The 25,638-nt window shown below is 43.5% G+C and overlaps 1 protein-coding gene across 3 annotated transcripts in view; it reads right to left on the reverse strand.

The window, feature by feature from the left end:
* MAN1A1 (mannosidase alpha class 1A member 1) overlaps positions 1-25,638 on the reverse strand; it is a 185,919-nt gene that overhangs the window by 6,251 nt on the left and 154,030 nt on the right. For all 3 annotated transcript variants that reach the window (XM_084776089.1, XM_084776090.1, XM_084776091.1), the window contains exons 7-11: positions 23,127-23,250; positions 20,583-20,676; positions 12,102-12,217; positions 7,328-7,547; positions 6,436-6,608 (exon numbers count right to left, since the gene is read on the reverse strand). In XM_084776089.1, the coding sequence (XP_084632215.1) occupies positions 6,436-6,608; positions 7,328-7,547; positions 12,102-12,217; positions 20,583-20,676; positions 23,127-23,250 (727 nt within the window). The remainder of the gene's footprint in view (positions 1-6,435; positions 6,609-7,327; positions 7,548-12,101; positions 12,218-20,582; positions 20,677-23,126; positions 23,251-25,638) is intronic.

The raw sequence follows: 25,638 nt of genomic DNA on the forward strand, positions 1-25,638 counted from the left end.
TACCATGAGCCTCTGCCTTCAAGCTGCGAGCCCCAACCAATCTTCCTGTTTTAAGTTGTACTTGTCAGATTTATTTATTTATTTATTTTTAAATTAAAAAAAAAATTTTTTTTTTTGTCACAGCAACAAGTTCACTAACTAGTAGAGAAATTTGGTGGTGGTGGTGGTGGTGGTGGTGGTGGTGGTGGTGGTGGTGCAGCATTGTGATAAACCTGATTTTGTGGTTTGTAAGCTGTTCAAACTGGGTGGTGTTGCCGGGGGTGGGGGTGGAGGGGGGTGGGGGAAGGGAGGAGGAGTGTGTGTGGCTGTGCTTTGGAAGTGATTGGATAGGTAAAGCCCTACAGGGCCATAAGCAAAGCTTAATGAGCCCTTCTGAGAAAAACGTGGACAGGGCGGCTCGACTCATGATGTTGTAGGAAGAAACAAGAATTCTATTGGGAACCAGACTTGAGGATATTAGTGTTATAATCTGGCAAGGAATCTGGCTGCACTGTTCCCATGTCCTGAAAATTTGAAAGAGCCTGGTGTTTAAGAACAGTGGACTATATTGTTCTGTGGAGGAAATTTCAAGACAGCAAAGCATGGAGGCTGCGATGTGATTATGTCTTAATGCACATATCCGTATTTCCAGCCAGAAAGGGCAGAAAGTTCAGCAGACAGACCTTACAAATGTTAAAGAGATGAGCACATTTAAGAAACTTATGCTTTGCTTGAGTGTACGGGAAAGGATCCTCTAGGGCAAGACCTCATCACCCAAGGTTGGAATTTGTAGCATTCATTTGGAAGGAGAAAGCTTGAGTTAAGAATGCTGTTGAAAGGGTCCTCTCCTGGAAAGGAACTGCCTTGGAAGGGGTTCCTCATGAGCAGCCACCAACATACACAGGGGCCACTACAGCTAAGGCAGAGGAGAGCTAGGGCATCCCTGAGATGGCTGCAGAACATAGCAGTATTGTCCACATGGTGGCGCATTTGCAGGCATAAAAAAAATGCAAGAATTCCTGGGTAACTAAGTCTTACACCAAGGTCCCAAAAGGTGGCTGCGACCAACAGTGTTTGGCAGGACTGGCTTCTTTACCAGTGTGAAGGCAAAGTCTAAATTTCAATAAGGATATCAGGATGGTGGCCATCTGTTGAGGACGTCAGTAGGCTTTATGTGGAACAAGATAAAAGGCGAGGGTACGTGTGCTGGCTACAGTTTGCAGAACTGGAGAAGTCAAAACTTATGGATCCCATATGGATGGCAATGCAAACCCTGGACACCAGGCACAGAGATATAGGGTTTCCTCATTTTCTTTCCTTTGTATTTTGACCTTGTTTGATCGGTCTTTCCTTGTTATCCCCCCATTCCTCCCTTTTAGAATGGGAATATTTCCTCTATGTCATTGTATATTGGAAGTATATAACATGGACTTTTGGTTTTAGAGAGGCTAACGCTTAGAAGATCGCCTTAAGTCTCAGACGATTTTGTACTTCTGCTTTCGAACAAAGCTAGAATTGTCAATATTTAGTGGCTAGATTCTTGAGGCAAACTAAGCATTCTGCATTGTGAGATGTCCGTGAGCCTTTTCCGGGGACAGAGGTAGAGTGTTATAGATTAAAGTAGGACTGAGTATCAAGTTGGGTTGTCAAAGTTTGGACTTGTGACGGGTCACTGGTGAACGGATGAGGAGCCACCTATGACAGACACCTCTGAGCATGTCTGTGAAGGTGTTTCCAGATGACTTAGTTGAGGAGGGAAGCTGCACTGTCAATGTGTGTCGCAGCACGGATGGGGGCTCTTTTATGAATCACAATTCACTCTCTCGCTTAAGTATGTGCGCACATACGTGTTCATGCATGGGCAGATACATGTGTGTATGCAGGCTGGAGAACAACCTCAAATGTCAATCTTATTAGGACAATCACCCCTTTTGATCCAAGGACTATCATTTGCCTGAAGCTCATCAATTAGGCTAGACTGATTGGCTAGCCATCCCCAGGGACAACCATGATGGCTCATGAGCAAGCAGGGACACTGTACCTAGTGCTCAGCCTTAACCAGCAGATACTGATAATGAAGCCATTGGATTTTCATAGCAGGGACAGAGGGCAGAAGGAAAGAGAGCATTGATCTACGAGGCAAAGTAGTTAAGGAAACTCTAGCCAGCATGGTATACATGAACAAAGGAAAAAAAATTTCCCATGATTTAGTAGTTTAAAAAAAACTCAGAAAACGAAAGAAGCTTGAAAAGATGTTTCAATTAAATTCTAAATATTATACAACAAGGCAACTGAGGGTTCAAGAACCCCCAAAGGCAATTTCTGATTCCTATTAGTTTTTTCTCTCCTTTTTTTTTTGATAAGAAGGGTTATTGATAAGCAGCCAAATATCAGATGCATGGACTAAGTCAAAATTTATTTGTAAAGAGGGAAAAATTGTTACCATTAGCAAAAAGAAGCCAGGCATGGTGGTGCACATCTATAATCCTAGCACTCAGGGAGGCAGAGGCAGGCCAGCCTGGTCTACAAAGCAAGTCCAGGACAGCTAAGGCTACATAGAGAAACCTTATCTTGAAAAAAATAAAAATAAAAAACCAACCCAAACCAAATAAACCACAAACAAAACAAAACAAAATATAGCTGAGGTTACTCAGGGATATAATAAGACCAAATTTCCAGACATTTCCTTAAAACTATCTGAATCACAAAACTTTTGCTTGGTCATTTATTTCCTAGACTCTTTTCTGGTGATAATGAGAGAAGAAGGCCAGGCATAGTGATTAACTATCCTTTCAGCCCATGAAAAACCTGATGAGTTCTTTTATTTGATAAAGAGCTGGCAGATGGACACAGTGGCACATGCCTCTAAAGTCACAACATGCAGGAGGTTCAGGCAGGAAGACTGTGGGCAGCATGCGTTAGCTAATTATACCCTGTGTGCAGAAAACAACAAAAATCCAGCTACTTTCCATCTCTCTAGCCATCTACCTGTTCAAGCAACAAAACAAAACAAAACAAATCAGAAAAAGGAAAGAGATAAAAGAGTTGTTGGGGCCAGAGAGATGGCTCAGAGGTTATGAGCACGGGCTGCTCTTCCAGATGGTCCTGAGTTCAATTCCCAGCAACCACATGGTGGCCCATAAGCATCTATAATGAGATCTGGTGCCATCTTCTGCCGTGCAGGTGAGCATGCAGGCAAAACACTGTAGACATAATAAATAAATAAATAAATAAATAAATAAATAAATAAATAGAGTTGCCTTCGGTTATAGATAGCATAGAGTTTTTAGTTCCCACCCACTCACTGGGCAATGAGCACAAGAGTTGCGCTGGCTAGTTTATGCCAACATGACACAAGTTATAGTCATTTGATAAGAGAGAACCTCAATTGACAAAATGCCTCCACAGACTCAGGCTGTAGGCAAGGCTGTAGAGCATTTTCCTAATTAGCAATTGATATGGACCGATCCAGCTTATTGTGAGCAGCTCCACCCTGGTCTGCTGGTTCAGGTTTCTGTATCAGAACAGGCTGAGCAAGCTACGAGGAGCAAGCGAGTAAGCAGCATCCCTCCATCACCTCTGTACTAGCTGTTGCCTCCAGGTTCCCGCCCTGTTCCAGTTCCTGCACTGACTTCCTCCACTAATGAACTGTGATGTGGAACTGTAAACAAAACAGATCCTTTCCTAACCAGTTTGCTTTTGGTCATGATATTTCACCACAGTGATAGAAACACTAACTAGGACAAAAACACAAAGCTGGGGTTAGTGGGCAACTGACGTCAAGTCTAGGTTTCCTAACGGTGGCTCCTGACACCCTTTCACCTGGGCGGTGCCTTTAAGACAGGGTTTCAAGGAGAATAAAAGAAGGCAGAGGAATGTTTACCACAGTAAAAAGGCCTTTCAGCAGCCTAGCTATTTTTGAGGCTTCAGGTAAATAAAAAGTAATTTATAAATGAGGATAATGTAGAAGAAAGAGCCTTTTTCAATTTCCTGAAACTAAATACCCCATGCCAAAGTCTAGATGCATGAGCAAAGCACATGTATGCACAGGCTGGAAATGCTATCACAAGTCCTCTTATTTTGTATAATTAATATGAGCTAATAACAAAGTCCCCAAACAAAAGTCTAAATGTTAACATATGAGGAACGCGAAGCTGGGAGCAACAGGTTTCCTGGGCCTACACGACAGATTCTGATTTTAACTGTTTCTCATCAGTGGGAACGGTGACATCTTGAGCAGATCATTTCATTAGTCTACTCTGGCGGCTGCTCAGCCTCTGGGCATTTTGTGTAAGGGCTTATCTCATTAGGGACCAAATGTGCTGCAACGTGCTAATAGCAGGGGACAGGATGTTAAGGCCCGTTACAGTGACTGTAGCTGGAAGCAGTGGATGGACCACAAACTTGACCCTGAGTGATTGTAACTTGGGGTTGGGCCAAGGAAGCCAATAGCCAGGAGAACGGGTTAGACTTGGGTCAGGAAGCACTGCTGTGTGGACAGGAGTTGACCAGCCGATCCACGGAGATGTGCAGAAGTCAGCCTCCAAGCTAAAGTGCCACTAAGGCTGTCTGCTTGAGATTGCCGAGCTCTCCGGGAAAAATAACGAAGACTCAGGCATCATAAACGTATCAAGGACTGTTTGGAAAGGCGGATTGAGGCTGGGGAAGTAGAAGCGGGGATGGGAAAGAAACACTACCCTCCAGTGCTGTAGTGTGTGTGTGTGTGTGTGTGTGTGTGTGTGTGTGTGTGTGAAGATGATGGATTATAAATACCAACTGAGAGCAGAAGTGAAAGATTCTGGACCCAACACAGGTAATTAACATGGGACATGGGTTTTGGGGAATCTGAACACATAGTCCTTCAGGCTTGCACAGTAAGCCCTCCCCCCCCCCCCCGCGCACACCCCCTCTCTCTTGATAGGATCTCATGTAGCTAGAGGTGGTTTCAAACTTGGCATATAGTTGAGCATGACCTTGAACTTGGATCCTGTTGTTTCTTGAGTGCTAGATTCTAGCTGGGTACTGTCATGCACAGTGTATCGGTGCAACAGTCAGAGTGCAATGTAAGCATCCTAGCATCCTAGCATTCTAGCAACTGAACCACGCCCCCCAGCCCCATGCCAGATCCGATGAAATATGTTATTCCTGATGCTTCCAATTTAAATCAGCATTTGCAATTCAAGCTCTTAATTCCTTTGTAGGCCAAGGCATAGCCAACCCCGTATCACCGAGGCTTAGATGAAATTCACTTTTAACACATTTTTTTTTTCCAGAGAGGGAGGGAATGTAAATTTAAATAAGTGGAATCACTACTGATTGAATAAAATTAGAAAACAGAATATTTTACTTAAAGGGACTGATGATTAGTGATACGGACACACTGAGTGCAGAGGGCAGTAAGCAACCCTCGTCAATGGCTTCTACACGTTAGTTAAGCTTACGTGGGCTTCTCGAGACTGCTGAGAAAAGTCCTTTCTAAGAGCAATGTTTAAGGCAGCTAGCTTTCTACCAAGGAGCTGGGGAGAACAGAGAAATTAAAGCATTTTCTTGTTCCTATTCTCTGCCTTTGCTCCCACTCCTTTTTAGCATAATAGCCCTTAAAACTAGACATGGTTTGATGAATATAGCTGAGTGCACCTCCGCTGGCACAGCAGATCTGCTCCATATTTGGTACAAAGAGACTAAAGAGAAACAGCTAAAGCACCATTTTTGAGATAGAGAAACCTGACTGGTGGGTACTCATCATCCAAGGGAAACCGTCCTGTGAGCTCTTCCTAGAGTGCTAGGCAGACAACTCACTCTAGGTCACCGGGTCTCAACTTTCCTAATGCTGAGTCGCCTTGATACAGTTTTTCATGTTGGGGGGGGGGTTCCCTCTAACCATAAAATTATTCTCATTGCTTCTTCATAACAGTTAAGTTTTGCTGCTGTTCTGAACCGTAATGAAGACATCTCATATGAAGGTTATCTGATATACTATTCCCAAAGGGGCTGCGACCCACAGATTGAGAACCTCTGCTCTGGGCAAGTGCACAGGGTATCATTAAAGCCCAAAGGCCAACAGGAAAGCATGGATTCTGAAAGTGATGTCAAACATACAACAGATAATGCTGAACACCCAGAAGCTGCCCACTATTCCCAGGGGGAATAAATCAACTGCTCTTTCCACAGTCAGGGTCACTTCATGCTGTGACGTGCCTTTCTCTTCTGTCTAGATCCACGTCCTTCATTATTCAAGTCTAATCTGCAATACAGTTATATGGTTATTCCAAAAGGCAAAGCTAAATCCCACAGCACATCGCGAATTAACCGGAAACAGCCAGTCCCGAACGGAAGGAACTTGACAAAGCTACGGAAATCTCAGAACTTTGCCAGGACAGATTTGAAGCCATTGTTGACCACTCTGGCACCACCAAGACACTGATCTGTAAGAAACATGCCAACGAGAAGCATCACCTCTACGGCCTCCCAGGCCCAGGTCCTGTACTTGGGGTCGTGGGTCAGTCGCCACATGTACATGTACGTCTCGATGACCTCTGGCCGTAAGATGTAGTACTTTTCATTTTGCCTCGTGGCAATGGCTTCCACACCACCATCAAATCGGAAAGCCTCTGGTCCCAGCTTCATGACTAAAAAAGCACACGCAATGGGTTAACAAGGGGCTACACCTCCTGAACAAGGCTACAACCCTGACAAAGTTAGGAAGTACTTAACAGTCCTGGGACGGTCGCCAGGGCGACCCTTCCAATGGCCAGTTACACACACCATACAATATACAACAATATACTTCTGAATTTGCAGTCATCTAAAAGAATCCATGACAATTCCTTTTTTTTTTTCTCTCCTTTCCCCAAGTGGACTCTGATTTTCTGAACACCCACCAAGGGTTCATCAGGTACCGTGGCCATTTGCCACGTAGCTGGAAGCTCAGTGGTTGAGAACTCTCTTAGTATGTCACAAAAGGCCAGTTATTTAATCTTTGTCTTTAAATGCCCATTTTATAGGTAGGAAGCCAGACATTATCTCCTTAGGGGGCTTTGATGAAAGAGACCCCAAAGAGACCTTTCCTCAGTATTATTGAAGTAAATCAAAGGTCAGGAAGTAAGGCTGGCTGGAACACGTATGGCCTACACTTTTTGTTACTTGACACACTAACACGTACATTTTTGCATAACAGCTGTGACGTTTAAGTAAAGGCATAAATTCTTTTTAAGATATTAATGTTGTCAAATTTCCCAGCAGTTTTCTTTTCCCTCCCGCCCTCTTTTTCTCCTTCTAGATGACGGTTTATGGTGAAGCCCTTTCCTGGATGAGATTAAAGCTTGAGGGAAAAGTACCCTGCACTCACAGGTGCGGTTGTAAGATTCATGACAGGTGCGAGTGATTTCTGCTCCCAGTTCTAGATAGTGTTGGGCCAGGGCTTCCGGAGCTCCGTCTGCCCCGAGTGCAAACATGCCCCCTGCGAAGCAGGTCAGGTGGCCCATCTTGTGTTCCAGGAGGCCCCCTTTCCACTCTGCGATGTACGTTAGTCCCCCGCTGGACCTGCGGATCAGGTGGGTCTCAATGGCCTGAAAAGAAGACATTCTCAGTAGTCTGTAATTTTTCCTCAAATCCATAATTAATTTGATATTATTATTGTAGAGTCACTTATTTCCCTTTCTTTCTTATTTTTTTCTTTGAGATATAGTTTAGCTATAGATCACAGATTGCCTTGGATTCACAATGCATAGTTGGTTGGCATCTCACACTAATTCTCCTGCCTCAGCTTCTTGAGCACTGGGATTAAAGGCATGTGCCAACAACACTCTGCACTTTATACTATAATTAAACACACATGTGTGCATGCGCGCGCGCGCGCGCGCGCGCACACACACACACACACACACACACACACTTAAAACATTACTTGCAATTTGAGTTTGTTATTACTAGTCTAACTCGATCTGAGATGTTACTGCTTTCTGTATTCTATCCTCCACTGGAAGCCTCACTTAGTCATCTGGTTAGAATTTTCTCTACTGGCCCAGCCCCATTGGCTTTGTTTGGCTCTGTGACCAAACACTTGCTGTTCCATTCCCTTCTCAAAGATGGGACATGGACGCCATGTCTGACTTGAGTCAGTACAGAGCCCAGGTCCTGCTGTAGAACAGAATATGCTAGGGTCTAAGATCTAGGATGGTGGCATTACTGTTGTCTCCTCTTAGGCTTGAACAGCAAAAGAGAGTGGCAAAGACGGCTGGAGTTGGATTATATGGATTCACGTTATTGCTCTGACACTGTGGAGCAATGCTACAGGCAGTGTGTTTAGTATATCTGTAAGTCTTAGTAGACTCCTCGTCCATAAAATGGAAACAGTACGACCTACTGTGAAGACAGCAGAGTTTTGTTTAAAAGAAGTCAGTACAGAAACCAGCCCTGGGAAGCCAATTATTTATATCTCGTATGAGGTGATAAGAAAGTGAACAGAGGGCTTGGGGAGATGGCTCTGTGAGCAAAGAATGGAAAAGAGACGGGAATGCTGGGGCTTGGTGTCATCTCAGTGTTGGGGAGGAGGAAGGCAGAGGCCTGGGCCTTGCTGGCCAGCCAGTGTAGGTCATCAGTGAGCACCAGGACAACGAGAGACCACGCCACACACAGAAAAACAAGGAGGAAGGCTCCTGCGGAATGACCCGAGTTGACCTCTGGCCGCATGCGCACACGTGCACCTACACATCCACAGAGAAACTCAATCCAGCTCTTCCCCCTGCCTGTTCTATGAAGAAACACATCGCTGTACGGTAAAAACTTAAAACAAATGACGCTATTTAAATCTAGAATAAAAATAATATTTACAAAAACGATTTGTAAGATATGTTTTATTTATGCCCATAGACTTGCATTATTTTAAAAAACTACTAGGTTAGAAATAAAAGAAGCCTCGTATTTAAAACATCAAAAAGTATAAAGCATGTTTGGAATTACTAATTTTCTTTTTTTCCTTTTTTTTTTTCTGATAGAAGATCAACCCCATATAACATAGGAAGAAAAGGGCTCTGGTGGGGTCTGGAGTGGCTGTGTTTGTCAGAAAAAGGAAGATTTTCAGGAAGCACATTTGGGGACCCAGAGAGGAATGACCGAAAGCGGACACTCAGGCAGTCGGGACCTTTTCCACCTTTATCAGGGACAAACAAATAAAAGTAAGATGGTGAGTAATAAACGAACACCGCTGTGCTCATTAACTGTGGTTAAGCTAATTTTATTGATGGTTTAGTTATTACATTAATATTTCATTCTCATTTAGTGCAACCGAACATCTTAGCTATTTACACTTCTAATAACACAAATTGCAATAAAGTCCTTCAAGCGGATACTTGTTCATCACCCACGAAATTATTCTTTCTATATGGCAAGAGTAATGGCCTTTGAGCACACATTAGAGAAACATTATAACCCTGTCATGGAGAGTGAATGAACTACTGTATTATTTTCACATGATCCTGGCCGACTTGCTGCCTCCTGAAATAAACAGTGATGAAGCTCTGCGCCCAAAGCAATGGTTTTGTGTGGAAATGGAAAAATGTAAATATACCCTAATATGACTCTAATAAATACTTTTTGGTGTCAAATCTGCAGGGAATTGATTAGAGGGAAAAGAGCATGGTACACTCTGTGGCTTAATTCTTCCATACGTGCATCCGTTTGAGGAAGCCTTGGAGCTCTTCAGTGGTAAATCACCTGCCGACGTGTCTTGCCTCACTGTAAGTTCTTAGTGTGTGGTGTTCGGGGAGAGCCATCACAACTGGAGTCAATGTCAAAGTATTGCATCATAAAAGGGCACTGCAAGAAATCCTGTCTGCATCCTCCTAAAGCTAAAACTCAGTGGGAATATCCCTAGCGCCTCAACAGCTCAGAATAACAATAACTCACACCATCCTCTTCCTGATAAAGGCAGTTTTTATTTTATTCTATTTTTTATTTGTTAACGTTTTTCAGGCTGGTCTTGAACTTCTGGAGTCAACTGAGCCTTATGCCTCAGGTGTGTACCACTGCTCCTGAATTGTAATAATCTTAAAAAAATGTTTTTATTTATACTTTGAAATTTCATACATGCATGCACTGTATTTTGATCATGGTCAGTCCTCAAGCCCTTCCCCAACTCCTTCCAAACCCTCTCTCTTTTCTCTATCTCATGGCCTCTTAAAAACAAACAAACAAATAAACAAACAAAAAACCTTTTAAAAACCCACTGAGTCCAATGAGTGCTGCTGCCCTGGGGCACATGGTGTGATGTCATTCCATGGGGCATGGGCAGCCTCCCCTTGGCTACAACCCTGAAGAGAGCTGACCCTCCTTTCCCTAGCAGCCACTAAAGTGTCAAAAGCTGCTCAGCCTGGAGTGGGGACTTGTGTGTGTCCCTTCCAACCCATGCTGGAATGCTGACTGTCTTGTGCAATAAAAAGTACAACTTTGGTAAAAGAAACTTCCCGGTGGAAGACAATAATGCTGCTTTCAAACTCAGAACTTTGTTTTTTTTTCTTCTCACTTTCCTCTGCAAGTTGAAAATATACTAGGAATTGAATCTTTTTTTTTTCTTTACAATTAAGGTAAGAGTCAAAGGAAACACTTTGCCTCATTTGTCCTTAATGGATTTTCCTGTCAACTGTTTGTCTAAACAGAAGACACTAACAGTTATATGGGTACCGTTCTAGAAACTGGGGGAAATACTTCAAACAATATTTCAAAAGGGCTTTTCTTGGAATATCAAGGCCTTAGAGGGCCACTTTAAGATGAAAACAGTTCAAATGTCTGCCAGGGTGCTAATTAGAGGATATATGCAAACTAAATTATATTGAAAAGAATTCTCAAGATTAATACCCAAAACCTCATTGGGAGGAGGAAAACTAACCCTCACAGGAATATTTTCTTGTGCTACCAAATGAGGACAGGACCACAGGGACCGCAGGGACCACAACCTAGCTTGCATTTGATGTTCATCACATGCGTAATAAAGGCTGTCCCTTACAGACCTCCTTCTAAGGAATTTCTGATGTGTATTTTTCTCAGTGAAGCCCTTGGCTGATCTAGGAAGGAAAAACCACAAAATACTCAATCCAGCTAGCAAGGTTGAAGCAAGCTACACTATTTTTCAACAAAGAAATCACAAAGACTTATTAGAGAGGATGACACATTTAGGATACAGACTTAAAATAAGCACTACTGCAAGTTTCTAAGGCCAGGTGTGGTAAACTGTGTCTGAAATCCCAGTACTTAACAGGCGGGAACAAGAGGACCCAGTTTAGTATCATCCTGGCTACTCAAGGTTCCAGGTCATCCTGGGATAGGTGAAATCCTATTTCAACTTTCCATTCCCCAAGGAAAAAAAATTTTTTCTCTATACATCGATAGCATTGATTATAAACAAAATATCCTGAGCATTTGAAAAAGGTTAATTTTCTGTGGGACTTAGCTATAATTTTATTAGCTCTCTAGAGAGGAGTTCAAATAGCAGGAACATTGGACTGTCAGTGATCTTCAGTCATTTTTTTTTTAACTAAGTCAATTTTCAGACCATAAATCTAAGATTCCTTCCCCCCTAATGTAAAAATGTAGCTATAAGAATAGAAAATTGTCATGTTGCCTAGGGAGAGGGGTATATTCCAAGCAATGTGCCCACATTAGGCAATGTCATTGCATGGACATAATAGAGGTGCCACTATGATGTTAGTAGGCAGTTGTTGACCAGAATGCTACCTGGTCTATGACCACCTGTCTTCCTTGGCCTGGATCTTACTATGTAGCCCAGTCTAACTTTAAACACAAAGCAGTCCTCCTACCCCCCAGCCACACCCACCCTGCCCCGAAAATGCTGGAAGTACAGGGTGTTGGCACTATGTTGGCAAGATACAGGAGTCTTAGGTGAGGACTGAACCACAATAATAACTTTTCATTGCTCAGTTAGAACTAAAATATTAAGTGTGGTTACTATCGCTAAAATTGTACCACAGACACACACTGAGCTCTCCCTAGCTGAAAATACTTTGTAAGCCACTCATGTAGTGCTCTATTTTTTTTTCATTAGTCTGATTAATATGCAAGCTGTAAGGTAGAGCTGACTAGCTAGGATGATTTAAATATTGGGTTACCTGAACAGCATCAAAATACATCTTCTTGGCTTCTAGATCTGTCTTGTCAGACATTAGCCATGCCTTGAGCAAATATTCATAAAAGCTGTCTCCAAGTCCTCCAACTGACACATGATCTGAAAAAGAAAGGGAAATGAGTTTCCTGGTGACTCAGCTTTTAATTCAGATAATGCAGCAAAATCATATTAGCGGCTAGGATTCAAAACCGGTCAGCTGTAGCTCAATGGGCCATGTGAATCCCAACAAATCCCCTGTTTCAGAAAGATCTCCCGAAATGAGCAGATGGGCTGGGAACTCACGTGACGTATCCTCAGTGGTCACCAGGCTACTCTTGCAAACATGATGAGAAATTAAGTGGGGTTGCTTTTAATTCTAAAAACCTGGTTTTCTAGTTTAAAAAGAAGAGGCAAATTAAGATGCTCCATAGTCTACATTTAAAGATTTTAAATTTAGTTTAGAGCTGTGTAATAGAAAACTTTGTCAAAGCTTTAGGCATTAAATAAAACAAAGAGGTGTTAAAAAAACAAGAGGCTCCTTGGGTCCATGTCGTTTTTAAGACTATATAATTTTTCTACTGTTCTAAGGCTGAGGGGAGAAAGCTGATGGGCAGGTGTCTTAAGAAGGGAGAAAGCAGGGCTGGAGTGCTGGCTCAGTGGTTAAGAGCAGTGGCTGTTCTTCCAGAGGACTCAGGTTCAATTTCCAGTACCCATGTGGCAGCTCAGAATTGTCCGTAATCCAGCTCTGAGTGATCTGATGCCCTCACACAGACACACATGCAGGCAAAACACCAATGCACGTAAAACAATAATAAATACACCAATAAAAAAAAAATAAACAGCAGCTGGGCAGTGGTGGCACATAGCTTTAATCCCAGTACTCAGGAGGCAGAGGCAGGTGGATATTTGTAAGTTTGAGGTCAGCCTGGAGTGAGTTCTTGGACAGCCAGGGCTCTGTTACACAGAGAAACCTGTCTCTCACACACACCCTCCAAAACAAACAAACGAACAAAACCAAGAAAGCAAAACTGTTTGACTTTTAACACACTGATCCCACAGTACACCTCCACCGACTCTTGACTATGCTTGGCCTACACCAAAGATCACCTAGCCGTGACCACCTGCAGCCAGGTTTCCTCATCTTGACAGCAAGAAAAGTGGTCCCTGAGGCTAGAAGAGAGCATGGCACGGCTGAGAGCTATTTGAGCCCTCAGGCCACATAGGGCTCCACATTTGGATGTTTGCTTTTCATCATAAAGCACCAAGTATAAATTGAATGAATCTTCATTTTTAAAGCACGTTTGCTTCCAAAACCACAAACACAATTGATTTGAAACATCATGCCCAGAATTGAGAGAACTTGAACATTAACAAAATGGCCTTTCAAAGCTTCCTAACGCAGAGCTAAATCTGAAATGAAATGTATCTTCCTTGACTTGGTTACTCAGGATTGCATCAGCAGATCTCTAGCTGCCTAGCCAACAACTGCACTTTGAATCTACATGGGTGTTGAAAATTGAACACACTAGAAACTAAATTCCTTTTTTTGGGGGAGAGGGAGGGGGAGGCGGGTCTTCAACGTCACATCCTTGGTCAGCTTTCCATTCTCCTATCTGTAGACACTGGAATTCAGGGGAGCGGGTGCCAGTGGCACTGGGGTTGTATCTCAGCACAGGTCACTTGCCTAGCTTACCCTAAGGTTCTGGGTTCAATTTCCTAGCACCGAAAACACTGAAAAATAGAGACCAAGAGCCACGAAATGGGAACGTTTATTTTTTTCTGATTTTAGGCAGTGGGCTCTGGAACTCTACACTCTTTACCTCCCATGCATCTTTTGAGGATGCCCCGCCCCCATCATCTCGGTCCTTACTACGGTGAATCCGGCTCAAACCACCACGACTTAGTTCTTACTTAGCTTTAACTGACAGCTTGACGCAGCCTACAGTCACCTTGAAATGACTCCCGAACGAGAGACGGAGAGGCTGGATCAGATTGACCGGGGAGCATATCTTTTGATGCGGGAGCACCCAGCCCGCTGTAGGCTCTACCACCCTAGCGCTAAGGTATTTAAGACAGTTAGTCAAGTTCAAGGCTAGGAGCGAGCCAGCAAGCATAGTTCCTCCATGGTTTCTTTTTCACGTTCCTGCCGTGACTCCTTCAATGGCGGACTGCGACCTGGAAGCGTGAGGCAGCCAAAGCCTTTTTCTTTTCCGTGTGAGTTGCTTGGGTCAGAGTGTTTCATCACAGCAGCAGGAAGGAAACAGGACCAGCTTCTGCTTGTGGCCAATAATCCCCATTTCCTGCTTTCACTCTCATCGGACGTGCTATTTCTACTTAATTTTAGTAAAACTGCACGGCAAGGTGTGTTCCTCATCTGTCACAGTGCTCGACAGCACCTTGCGGTCTTGCCCGCTGTGCTGGACAGGGAAGTCAGCATGTCCTTTCGCTGTAAGAGGTGCTGGTGTCAACCTCTCTCCGCACTGCTGCCACCCAGCCCTTCACAGGAGTCCCCTCGTCACGAGCTCAAAGCCTTTCAACCCCGGCTCTCCGGGAACCAGAACGGCCTCTCACAGTTCCAGTATTCTCCATGTCATTGGTCACTTAGACTCTGCTTCCTTGTCATGTAGACCCTTTGGATCCTCAAAATGATCAGCATCCATCTCCCTCAGGGCTACTGTACGCATTGCCTTCACTGAGAAAAATGGACACACTTCATATCCAACATCACGTGCAGACCTTTCCGGAAAACCTTGCAAGGTTCCATGTCTATTTTGGATGGCACACCTTTGCCACATCTTTACTTCCAGAATGTGGTCCAAGTACCTCGCCTCTTCACCAAATCATGACGCATGAAGACAGAGATGGGTCCTCATGCCCACATCGAGCCCTGGAAAGCCTCTTTCCCTCAAAACTACGTGATGCTGATGGCACAATGTCTTGAACGTCCACGTTAATAGGAATTTCACCTATTCCACCTCGCAAGGGCCTGGTTTTAAGTATTTAAATATGCACTGAAAAAAAAAAAACTACTCCAGAATCATATGAATTAAATTTTGGGGAAAATATGTTTTTAAAGTTGTAAGTCTGATTTCTTAAAATAGCAGCCTATGACCTTTACAGCTTCCTAAATAAATTACCGCAGAAACCTCTGACATTTACAAAGTAAATAGACTAAGTAGGATGTCATCAATAATAAGGCCTGCTGTTGTAAGCACGGCTGTAGGAGACAAATGCGAGTGATGCACGGCAAAGCAAATCCCTATCCGGTTATTGTCAAAATAACAAGGGCCAGATGATGTTAGGGGAAATGATGGCCACGGTCCGGACATGCCCTTCAGGGTCGGAGCAATCAGAGAGAGTGGGAAACCAGCGGCCAGGGGCAGCTTGGTACTGTCCTGATGGCCACAGTCCAGACATGCCCTTCAGGGTCAGAGCAACGGGAGTGGGAAACCAGCAGCCAGGGGCAGCTTGGTACTGTCCTGATGGCCACGGTCCAGACATGCCCTTCAGGGTCAGAGCAACGAGAGTGGGAAACCAGCAGCCAGGGGCAGCTTGGTACTGTCCTGATGGCCACAGTCCAGACATGCCCTTCAGGGTCGGAGCAATGAGAGTGGGAAACCAGCAGCCAGGGGCAGCTTGGTACTGTCCTGATGGCCACAGTCCAGACATGCCCTTCAGGGTCGGAGCAATGAGAGTGGGAAACCAGCAGCCAGGGGCAGCTTGGCACTGTCCCGTGGGCTACCGTTCCATAAAGATGGAATAACAAGTTGGGATACCCAGGGGTCATTTTAAAGAAAAGGGGGTTATATGATAATATACTTACTTCAGTTAACTTTGGTGTTAATTTAAATTTTTTCTAGCTGTCACAAACCAAAATAAAGGAACACAGAGAGCCACATGATGGTTTTGGTAGCTTAGTATTTCATTCATTGAGCTTTCCTGGGTCTGGGTGACAGTTTGGGTGGTAACAGAATTCTGTGTGTAAATTCTTTGTGGGTGCAGGAGAGAAGGTTTTTCAGAAAGACAAAGCCACTAACTCTAGAAAACCAAAACTATGGTATTTTCATGCCTAACAGTTTTAAATGAATAGTCACTCAAATCTTAATGCTCGTCTCTAAAGGGGTAAATTCTGATTTTTCTTCTTGCTAGGAATAAGTTCCTAATATACACACAAAGATTCCTAATATCTAAAAGCAAAAACCAAAGCAAGAATGTCAACAGAATAGTAAAAGAATCACGATGCAGGAGGGTCAATATAATTGTTTTTGTTTATTTTTTAAATAGAATTCTTATGAACCTGAATTTACCTGTCCAAAGCATTGTTTAGTGCTACTAGTTACTCATAAACACATGCACGAACACACACACACACACACACACACACACACACACACACACACACATCTAGCAGCAGTGATCACAAAGCCTGTTTCTCTCCCATGGCTGGACTGGAATGCTGTTTAGCTATAGCTAGGAAGCAGGGACAAGTTTTACAGAAGCGTAGATAGGACTGTTGCTGGAGAAATGAAAGGCCAGATACAACACACAAGCGGACAAAACTCATTAATTTAAATAATCACCAAGTAAGTACAAAGTAGTGTGTTCTGGGTGAGCAGACATGCCCATGGCATGCTTACCAACTGTTACAGCTTCAAGTCCCTAGGAAGACAGATGTGCGTGAGCATCAGGAAGGGGACTGTGGGTAGAAATAACCCAAACTGGTTATCTGGAGAGGAAGAAGTTGAGGTGTAGTGGATGGTAACAAATTACACACAGGCCCTTGCAGAAGGAAGCTTCTGGAAGGAAAGTCATGTGATCTGGAACTTAGTGGAGGAGCTAGATAAAAGAGCTGAGGAAATAATATAAGAAAAAAACAAAACAAAACAAAACAAAACAAAACAAAAAAAACCAACCCTAGGTACAGCCAAGTAGACCATGGTGAAGAAATAAAAATAGAAGTAGTTCTTCCATATGGCTGGAGCACAGGATGGAGAATGGGAAGGGAACAAAGATAAGCATCATCTCTCCTGTTTGTTTTTCCATCAGAAAACTGGCTGATAAGCAAAAGGTTCATTTTACAGGTAAATGGAGCCAAATGCATAGCATATGGTGACTGAGCAGGTGAAACCAAAACGCCCCGATGTAACTGCCTCTTAGGGCCCTTCTTCATAGTGACGTGTAGATCTTAGATGAAAGAAAGGCAGACAGAAGTTGAAGAGACTCTCTACACCTTTTGAAATATCCAAGAGAAGAACTCTAACGCTGGTCACTCTTTTAGAAAAATTTAATCTAATTGTTTGTATGCCAATACTTTAGTGGGCCTCAGGCGTTTCATGCTAGTCTCTGTGCCCCTCACACTCTTGCTGTCGTTGCTTTTCTAGGCAAGTTTTCTCTATGTGACAGTCATGGAACTCACTTTGTAGACCAAGCTGGCCTTGAACTCACAGAGAATAGCCTGCCTCTGCCTCCCCGAGTGCTGGGATTAACGGTGTGTGTCACTGCACCTGGCTACCCCTCCCACTCTTAAAGATCAACAAATACCTTGAAGAAGGTGCTCATTTGAGTATTACCTATCAATATTAAGCAACTGAAACAGAATTTAATAACAATTTTGTTGATTCATTAAAAGTAATAGTTGTAATAACAAATGACATTTGTCATAAACATGCCACTTTATAGATTAAGCAAAATTAAGACTGACACTATTTACCTAACAACAACCCCCCAATCTCCTTAATGTTTGCTTTCCTGGCTAGATTTTTCATGTCTGATCCAACTTTGATCCATGAGTGTACATTGCTTTGGCTAAAGTATACTAAGAAAAGTCTGTCTCATGCAGTATCTTAATCATCTACCCAGGGGCTGGAGATGGGGCTCAGTTGGTCATGTGCTCATGGGCATATGGCCATCTGCATCTGATGTCTCTGAGCACACATAAAAAAGTTGGGCATGGTGTCACATGCTTGTCATAGCAACTGGGAAGGTAAAGACCAACACATTCCTGGCCAGCTAGTCTACGCCATGGAGTCCCAGGCCAGTGAGAAACCTTATCTCAAAAAACAAGGTGGATGGTACTGAGGGACTACTCTTGAGGCTAATCTCTGGCTTTACACACACACACACACACACACACACACACACACACACACACACACACACACACCACGTACACATGCACAGGAGTACTTCCTCCCATATGCATGACGTTATCTTACATCTTTTGATATAACAGCAAAACAAACTGTGTATAAAAGGTTGAACTATTTTTTAAAAGACTAGCTACAATGCAGGGTTACAAATTATACCAATGAACTTGGAAGAATTATTTATTTTATGTGTATGTGTGAGCACTCATATGTATGTAATGCATATCATATGCAGGCCCAGTATCCTTGTTGGCTAGAAGAGAATGTTAGAGCCCTTGGAACTGGACTTGTAGGCAGTATGAGCCATCAGGTGGATATTAGGAACTGAGCCTAGGTCCTCTGTAAGAGCAGCAAGTTCTCTTAACAATGGAGCCATTTCTCCCGGCCCTTAATAAACTTTTCTACTCTCTTACACTAAAATCTATTGGGTATCTTGCACTTTTATTGTATGGTTTCATAATAGCATCCACTGCCTGTTTGGAAAATATTGGGTTTTTTTTTCTGACTTATGCAGAAATGCCGTGTTGACACGCTTCACTGCACAATAAAAACAAAAGAGCACCTTTGTTAAAGTCACTACCAATATTATAAAGAAACCAATGGAGTTAAGCTCATGGTATTGTATATACAAGTCTTCTAAAATTCTAATTTGTATTTAGAAACTGCAATCTTACCACCATTGGTAAAAACACCATTTTTTCATATTTGAGAACCAACTCGCCAGGTCCGAATAACCAGCTGCCTTTAGTTGTGGAGACGATGACTCATGAAAGAATAATCACAATCACCCCATAGCAAGCAATCATATCAGTAAGAACAGACTCTTGAAACACAAGATTTCTCCCACACAACTGTTCTCCTTCATCCAGTGTCAGAAACACTTGTGTGTATGTTCATATCCTCACATGAGTCATTACTGTGACAGTAGTGTTGACGGTGAACCCGGCAATCTAGGATCACTTAGGAGATGAATCTCCCAGCATGGCTGAGATGGAGTTTCGAGATGGGGTTAACTGAGGTGAGAAGACCCATTCTAAGGGTGCATATCACCATCCTGAGCACTAGGATTCCCTACTGAGCAAAAAGAACAAAGCCCGGGGAGCATCTCCCTACTTGGAACGTTGCCTCAGGCTCTTGTCACCACGAGAGACTATATACTAGTGAACTGGGAGTCCAAATGCAAGGCTTTTTGCTAAGTATGTTGGGTCAACAAGCCATTCCTATGATCACAGTGCCATACATGCACACGCTAGTGTTCACCAGAATCAAAGATGATGATTCCCCTGCATCATCAAAGCATGCCTAAGTGAATTGGTGTATTTGAAACTATAGTAGAAATGACTGAGCATTGGGACTGTTTACTGTCTGCCTTGATTCCTCAGTCTATCAGTTTTGCCCACCACTGCTCACTCAACATAAGTGCAAGTGTGCACAGGAGAAAGGCAACATGTCTCAGTATTCATGAACTTTTGACTTTGTGGAACCATGTCCAGGGCTTCCAGCGGTCTGTAGACCACACTGAGCAGAAGCCTTCTTTCTAGATCGCAGACCTGCAGATCCAGGCTCTTCCTAGCTATCACCAACAGGAGACATGGGGGTTAGCATGCTTCCCCCTACCACTGACTTATTCTTTAAAAGAAGCACATCCAAAAAAAAATTGGTATGGTATAATTATCTAAGAATATTATTTAATATAAAGAAAAAAGCCAAAGTTAGAGTACAAATTTAACACCCTCAAAACACCTAGATATCTCATATGCTTCCAACTGTTCCTTAACCTATCACAGTCTTTCCAAATTGGTGCCAGGCCATTTCTTTTGACAAATTCCAAGTCTTTATACTACTGTTGAAAACGACCTGAAGTGAGGGCTTCCGGCTTCAGAAGACCTTGCTTTACATTCATTTTTATACAAAAGGTAACTATTTCATAAGAAGTCTTTACCTGGTAGCTTAAAATTATGAAGAGAGAGAGAGAGAGATCTCTGTGCTACTAATTTCCGAACTCAAAGCAGAAAATGTTAGAAACACAGTGGTCTAGCTGCTACCCTGGGCAGAAGCATCAGGCGAAGTTGCCTTCCTTCAAACCATACACCCAGCCTGCTCTAAGCACAAGTCCTCACCGCACTGGCCAGACCATCCTTTTCTGATTAATGGCTTCAAATAATGTTTATAACAATGTCATCAGGAATGTCTGGTTTTCCAGCAGCACCCTGTCTAAAGATGGTTAAGACCCACTTTCCCTTCTCAACATTGCTTAGCAAGAACTACACTTGCTCTCCACTGCTCGCCCTGTGGTGCTGGGCACCAGGAAGAGAATGAAGGCTCAGCTTTGAACTTACGTTGACCCCACTGTCCACTACTGGGATTCAGATAGTTCGGATAGAGACCTTCTGGTTTTTCCAGTTTGTTCAGTACTTTTCGAATATTCATTACCTACAAAGAAGAGGAATGTTAATGTGAAAATCTAAGAAAAAGTTCATATGCCATTCTCTTCTTCTTCATCATCATCATCATCATCATCATCATCATCATCATAATAATAAATATTATTATTTGATATGGGTAGAAAAAGAAAAGTTAATAAAATGTCTCAGAATTTTGTTATGACAAAAATAATAGGAACCAGCACATATAGTCACACATCTCTAGAACTTGAGACCCCAAATCGAGAACCCCCATCTATATAATAAGGCTATATCAGAGTATAAAACAATAACTGTCCCTTTGGAATCGTGCACATGAATAGGACAATATGGAAAATAAATAGACACAAATAGGTCAAGAGAAGACAAATGCGATGGGAAAAAAGGAAAAGGACTTATGCAAATGCTCACACTGAGCTCCACTCCTCAGGGCAAGGGTATTGGGAGATGGGGCTTTGAGGAATATTCAGGAGTATTAGTCTTCCTCCTCACTCCCTTGTGCAGAGGAACAAACAAAAGGTCATGGGAGCATGTCACCTAGCAACGTCTCCCACATCATCACCTGCTGCTGCTAGGCAAAGGACACCTGCCACCCCAGCACACACACACACACACACTCTCTCTCTCTCTCTCTCTCTCTCTCTCTCTCTCTCTCTCTCTCTCTCTGCCTTAGGCACCTCATTTCTCTACCACTCTGCCCCCACCCCCTCTGCCCTCACCCCCCCCCCCCCCCGCCCTCATGACTTGCTCAGTGCCTCTATCTCTTTTCTAAGTCCTCATTCCTGTCCCTTCCCCCAATAAGCCCTTTTATCCCAGATCTGTTGCGTGGTGTAATTCCTCAGGGGCACACCTTGACATGGACCCACCACGATACCGGACATCACTATATTTCATAACACTAGGAATGCCATCTTCCTAGTTTAAACCCTAACTGTAGACCTCCCAGTGGCCACAATGTGAGAAGTAAGGTTCCGTTATAAGCCATTCCTTTAGGGATTATTTTTTTCCTGTGGAAGTGTGAGTTCACTAAGGAAGAGGTGAACAGGACGGGGTGGGGGTGGGGATACGAGTTGGCAAGGCTGTACTACTATGGCAGTCAGATGGTTTGAGAAGGCTGACGCCTCTGAGGAGAATTTCAACAAAGTGGAAGATAACTTTCAAGGATTTTTGTTTAAAAGAGGTAAAAGATAAAAGTTGTGAGTCTCAGCGTCTGCTTCAATCCCCCGCTGGGTGGAGTGTTTCAGAGGATCTCTGTAGTAGGCTCCATCCTGTTCTCTCTCTTCAACTGCTCCTGGTGTCCTGTTTGCCCTTCTGAATGAGAACTAAGCATCCTCCCTAGGGTCCTCCTTGTTATTTAGCTTCTTTAGGTCTGTTTATTGAACTGCGGTTATACTGTATTATGTGGCTAATATCTACTTATAAGTGAGTATATACCATGCGCGTCTTTCCGAGTCTGGGTTACCTCACTCAGGATGATCGTTTCTAGTTCCATCCACTGGCCTGTAAATTTCAAGATCTTTTTTTTTAAATAGCTGAATAGTATTCCAATGTATAAATGTACCACAGTTTCTTTATCTTTTCTTTGGTTGAGGGACATGTGGGTTGTTTCCATATCCTGGCTATTTTGGGGTGGAGCTCAGGGAGTCTTATGGAAGAGTTGGGGGGGGGGAAGAAGCTGGGGGAAACAGAGGCTCCACAAGGAGACCAATGGATCCAACAAAGGAGGGGGGGTGGGTTCTACAGAGACTGATGCACCAACCAAGGACCATGCATGGTGAGGACCTAGACCCTCTCCTCAGATGGAGTCGATAGGCAGCACGGTCTCCTGGTAGGTCCCATAGTATGGGGAGCAGTGGCTACGTCTGACGTGGACTCTGGTGCCCTCTCAGTGATCACTTGTCCCCTGCGGGGCAGCCTTGCCAGGCCACAGAGGAAGAAGAGGATGCAGGCAGTCCAGATGAGACTTGAGAGGCTGAGGTCAGATGACAGGGGAGGAGGGCTGCCCTTTCTTGAGGACTAGGGGAGGAGGAAAGGGGAGATGGGATGGAGGATGGGGGATGAGGGAGGGGGCTACAACTAGGACGTAAAGTAAACAAATTTTTTAAAAGGTTAAAAGCCAAGTGGAGAGGTGATGTAGTAATGGATGGGTTTGCTTCCTGAAGACAAAACTATTCCATGGCTACTTCATATCTATATACACTTTAACCTTTCACATATGTGCTTGGTACAGTGTATGGAATGCTTCATATTTTTAGATGGAAAAAATTTTCGACAGGTAAGTAACTTCTTTCGTGCACAGCAAGCCACAGGGGGAAAAGCAGGCTCTCTCACCACGAATCACACAGAATCATGGAAAGACTAGGTTTAGGTTGACAGTCTGACCCAGTGACACAAGGCACGCTCCACAGTTTCGCACGGCTGCACAAACTCCGTGCTCTGCACGGAGTGTGCACGACTCACCTTTTCAGCAAAGATGGGGTTTCCTGACAAGTGGCTCAAGTGCACAAACTCCAGATGCAGAGTTCCAAATTCGGCCAGAATACTGCTGCCTCCGGAGGCCCAGGGCCAGTTTCGCCCGATCCCGCTAAGGAAGAGAAGAAGCCGAGGAGTTATGCATCAGGTGTCTGTCGGGGGGCACCGAGGAGTTACGCATCAGGTGTCTGTCGGGGAGCACCGAGGAGTTACGCGTCAGGTGTCTGTCAGGGAGCACCGAGGAGTTACGCGTCAGGTGTCTGTCAGGGAGCACCATTTCCCAAGGTTCTAAATGGCAGAAGTTAGAAAGCTCATACTTCTGCAGTGGCAGCTATTATTCCAGGTAATATCTTATCACATGATGCTTTTTCCCCCCGGCTACTGGTTTAAGCTTTGGCCCCTATCTTCCACCCGAAACTCGGTGTTGACCTACATGAGAAAGTCGCTGTGTGTTCCACGTGACATAGTGTGGAAGCTCCAGGTTCTGTGTAGCCCCCATACCCTGGTGCCATATGCAGCTCTTCAGCACTTTAATTGAGATTGCATGAAATTTTAGATACTCAAATTATGCTTAAAAATCTATTTGAATAGGAGATAAATTCCAAAGATTCTTTACTGAAGTACTCCTGTCCTTTTCCAAATCCTCCCTCCAATTACTAGACTTCCTTATGTGTATCTTCACACCATATTTTAGCTATTTTCTAAGGCACTGACTGACTCACTGCCTGTCTTACTTAATCTATGCTTAAGAATATAAAATTATGTTATATAAACCTCAAAGGCATGAGCTGCAAATATATGGGTTGGATGGTTTATCTCAAAAATATCTTTTAAGCAGGGATCTTTTTTCCCCCTTTAATGTGTGTCGTGTATGATTTATGTGTGTGCTGCTGGTGTGTGTATCCCTAAGTGCAAATGCAGAGGCCACAGGGACATCAGGTGCCTTTCCCTATCAATCTTTGTGCCTTACTATGACTAGCTTTTTATGTGTAGGGGATGGGATTTGAACTCAGGTCTTCATACTTGTGCAGCATGTATCCTTATCCACAGAGACATCATCCCAGCCCCAAACATGAAGTGACTCTTGACATATGATCAGATTCTTGGGTATAGTTTGTTTCTCGAGAAACACTTAAATCTTCAACACATATATTCAAATAAAGTTAAATACACTCCAGACGGACAATTCTAATTCGTACACCTGCAAATGCACATCTTGGTTTTGGTTCAGACTCGCATGTATCGTACATTCTTTGATATGCAATAGCGACCATGAATGGTGCTGGGTTACAAGTGAGATGAGATAATAAATCACGTTCCTCAAAGACGTTCCTCAAAGACGTTCCTCACAGAGATCTAGGAGGCAAATACTGGAGCAGAGAAACGCGAGTACAGTTTGTAAATGCTGAAGTAAATCTGAGAAGAGTTCCTGGAGCATCTTGCACAAGGATGTAACGTCATAGGCATCATGGCACCCTCTCCTCTGAGCCCAGAGTTGAGTCTTAAAGAGTAAGAGTTAAAGAGGAAAGAGCTGTGAGAAATTGAAGGTGGGCATGTGGCCACTGCAGAGAGGGCAGGGTCTGACATAGGGGATGTGGGGAAGAGAGGTGGCAGGTACAATGGCTGTCGCACCTGAGCATGGGACCAGAATGTCTGCTGGAAGGCTACGTTTTGTTTTTTTGAACACAGATTCTTTTAAGTGGTGGCCCCTAAGCTTCCAAGCTACTGCTCTTTACATGGGTAGAACCCTGTCACTGCCCCTAGTGCTAGACTGATGAAGAATATGGAAACTGAACTGCAAGGACACTTGGCACAGGAAACCCTGGGCCAGTGTCGCTCTTATTCTCTCTCCATTTAGAGCCACATAAAGGGTTTGTTTTAGGCCGCACAAGCATGGTTGACATGCCTAATAAAAGAGGCATGGGGAACTAAAACCCTACATTTGCTTTAGACAATGTCCTAAATTTTCAGTTCTTGGGAATATGAGTTATCTTACTTTACAGTTACTTTAATAAGATGAATGTTGAGTTGCCCAAATGGAACGGGAGGCTACCTTCACCTCTTGTTAACTCAGTGCCAATTCATGTAGCAATTGGCCATTTGCTGTCGTGACAAATCACCATTTTTACTCTACACACTTCCTCACTAAACAAAGTCAAGTTTATTAAGCAAAAACTACAACATCCTTGGCTGAAGAGAAACATTAAAAAACTAATTTGTAACATAAGGCCATATCAGGATAAGACACATGACAGCTTCATCCTGGAGAAGGAAGTAAACAGGGTGTAGTGAGCAAGTCCAGCCCACCTCCCGGAATCTAAGGAACTGGCTTTATTCAATTTAGGGGATTAGAACATGCGGAGGCATACTCAGAAGTGCCAGCTAAACAGTCTAAGTGCACTAAATAAAACTCAAATTTATTTAGTATCCATACATTTGTTCCTCTTAATTTATGTGATGAGTCAAGAGAAAAACCGGTGACGAACTGATTATTTCTTCC

The sequence above is a fragment of the Acomys minous genome (genome assembly GCF_964271855.1).
Source record: "Acomys minous genome assembly, chromosome: 3".
Taxonomy (NCBI): Eukaryota; Metazoa; Chordata; class Mammalia; order Rodentia; family Muridae; genus Acomys; species Acomys minous.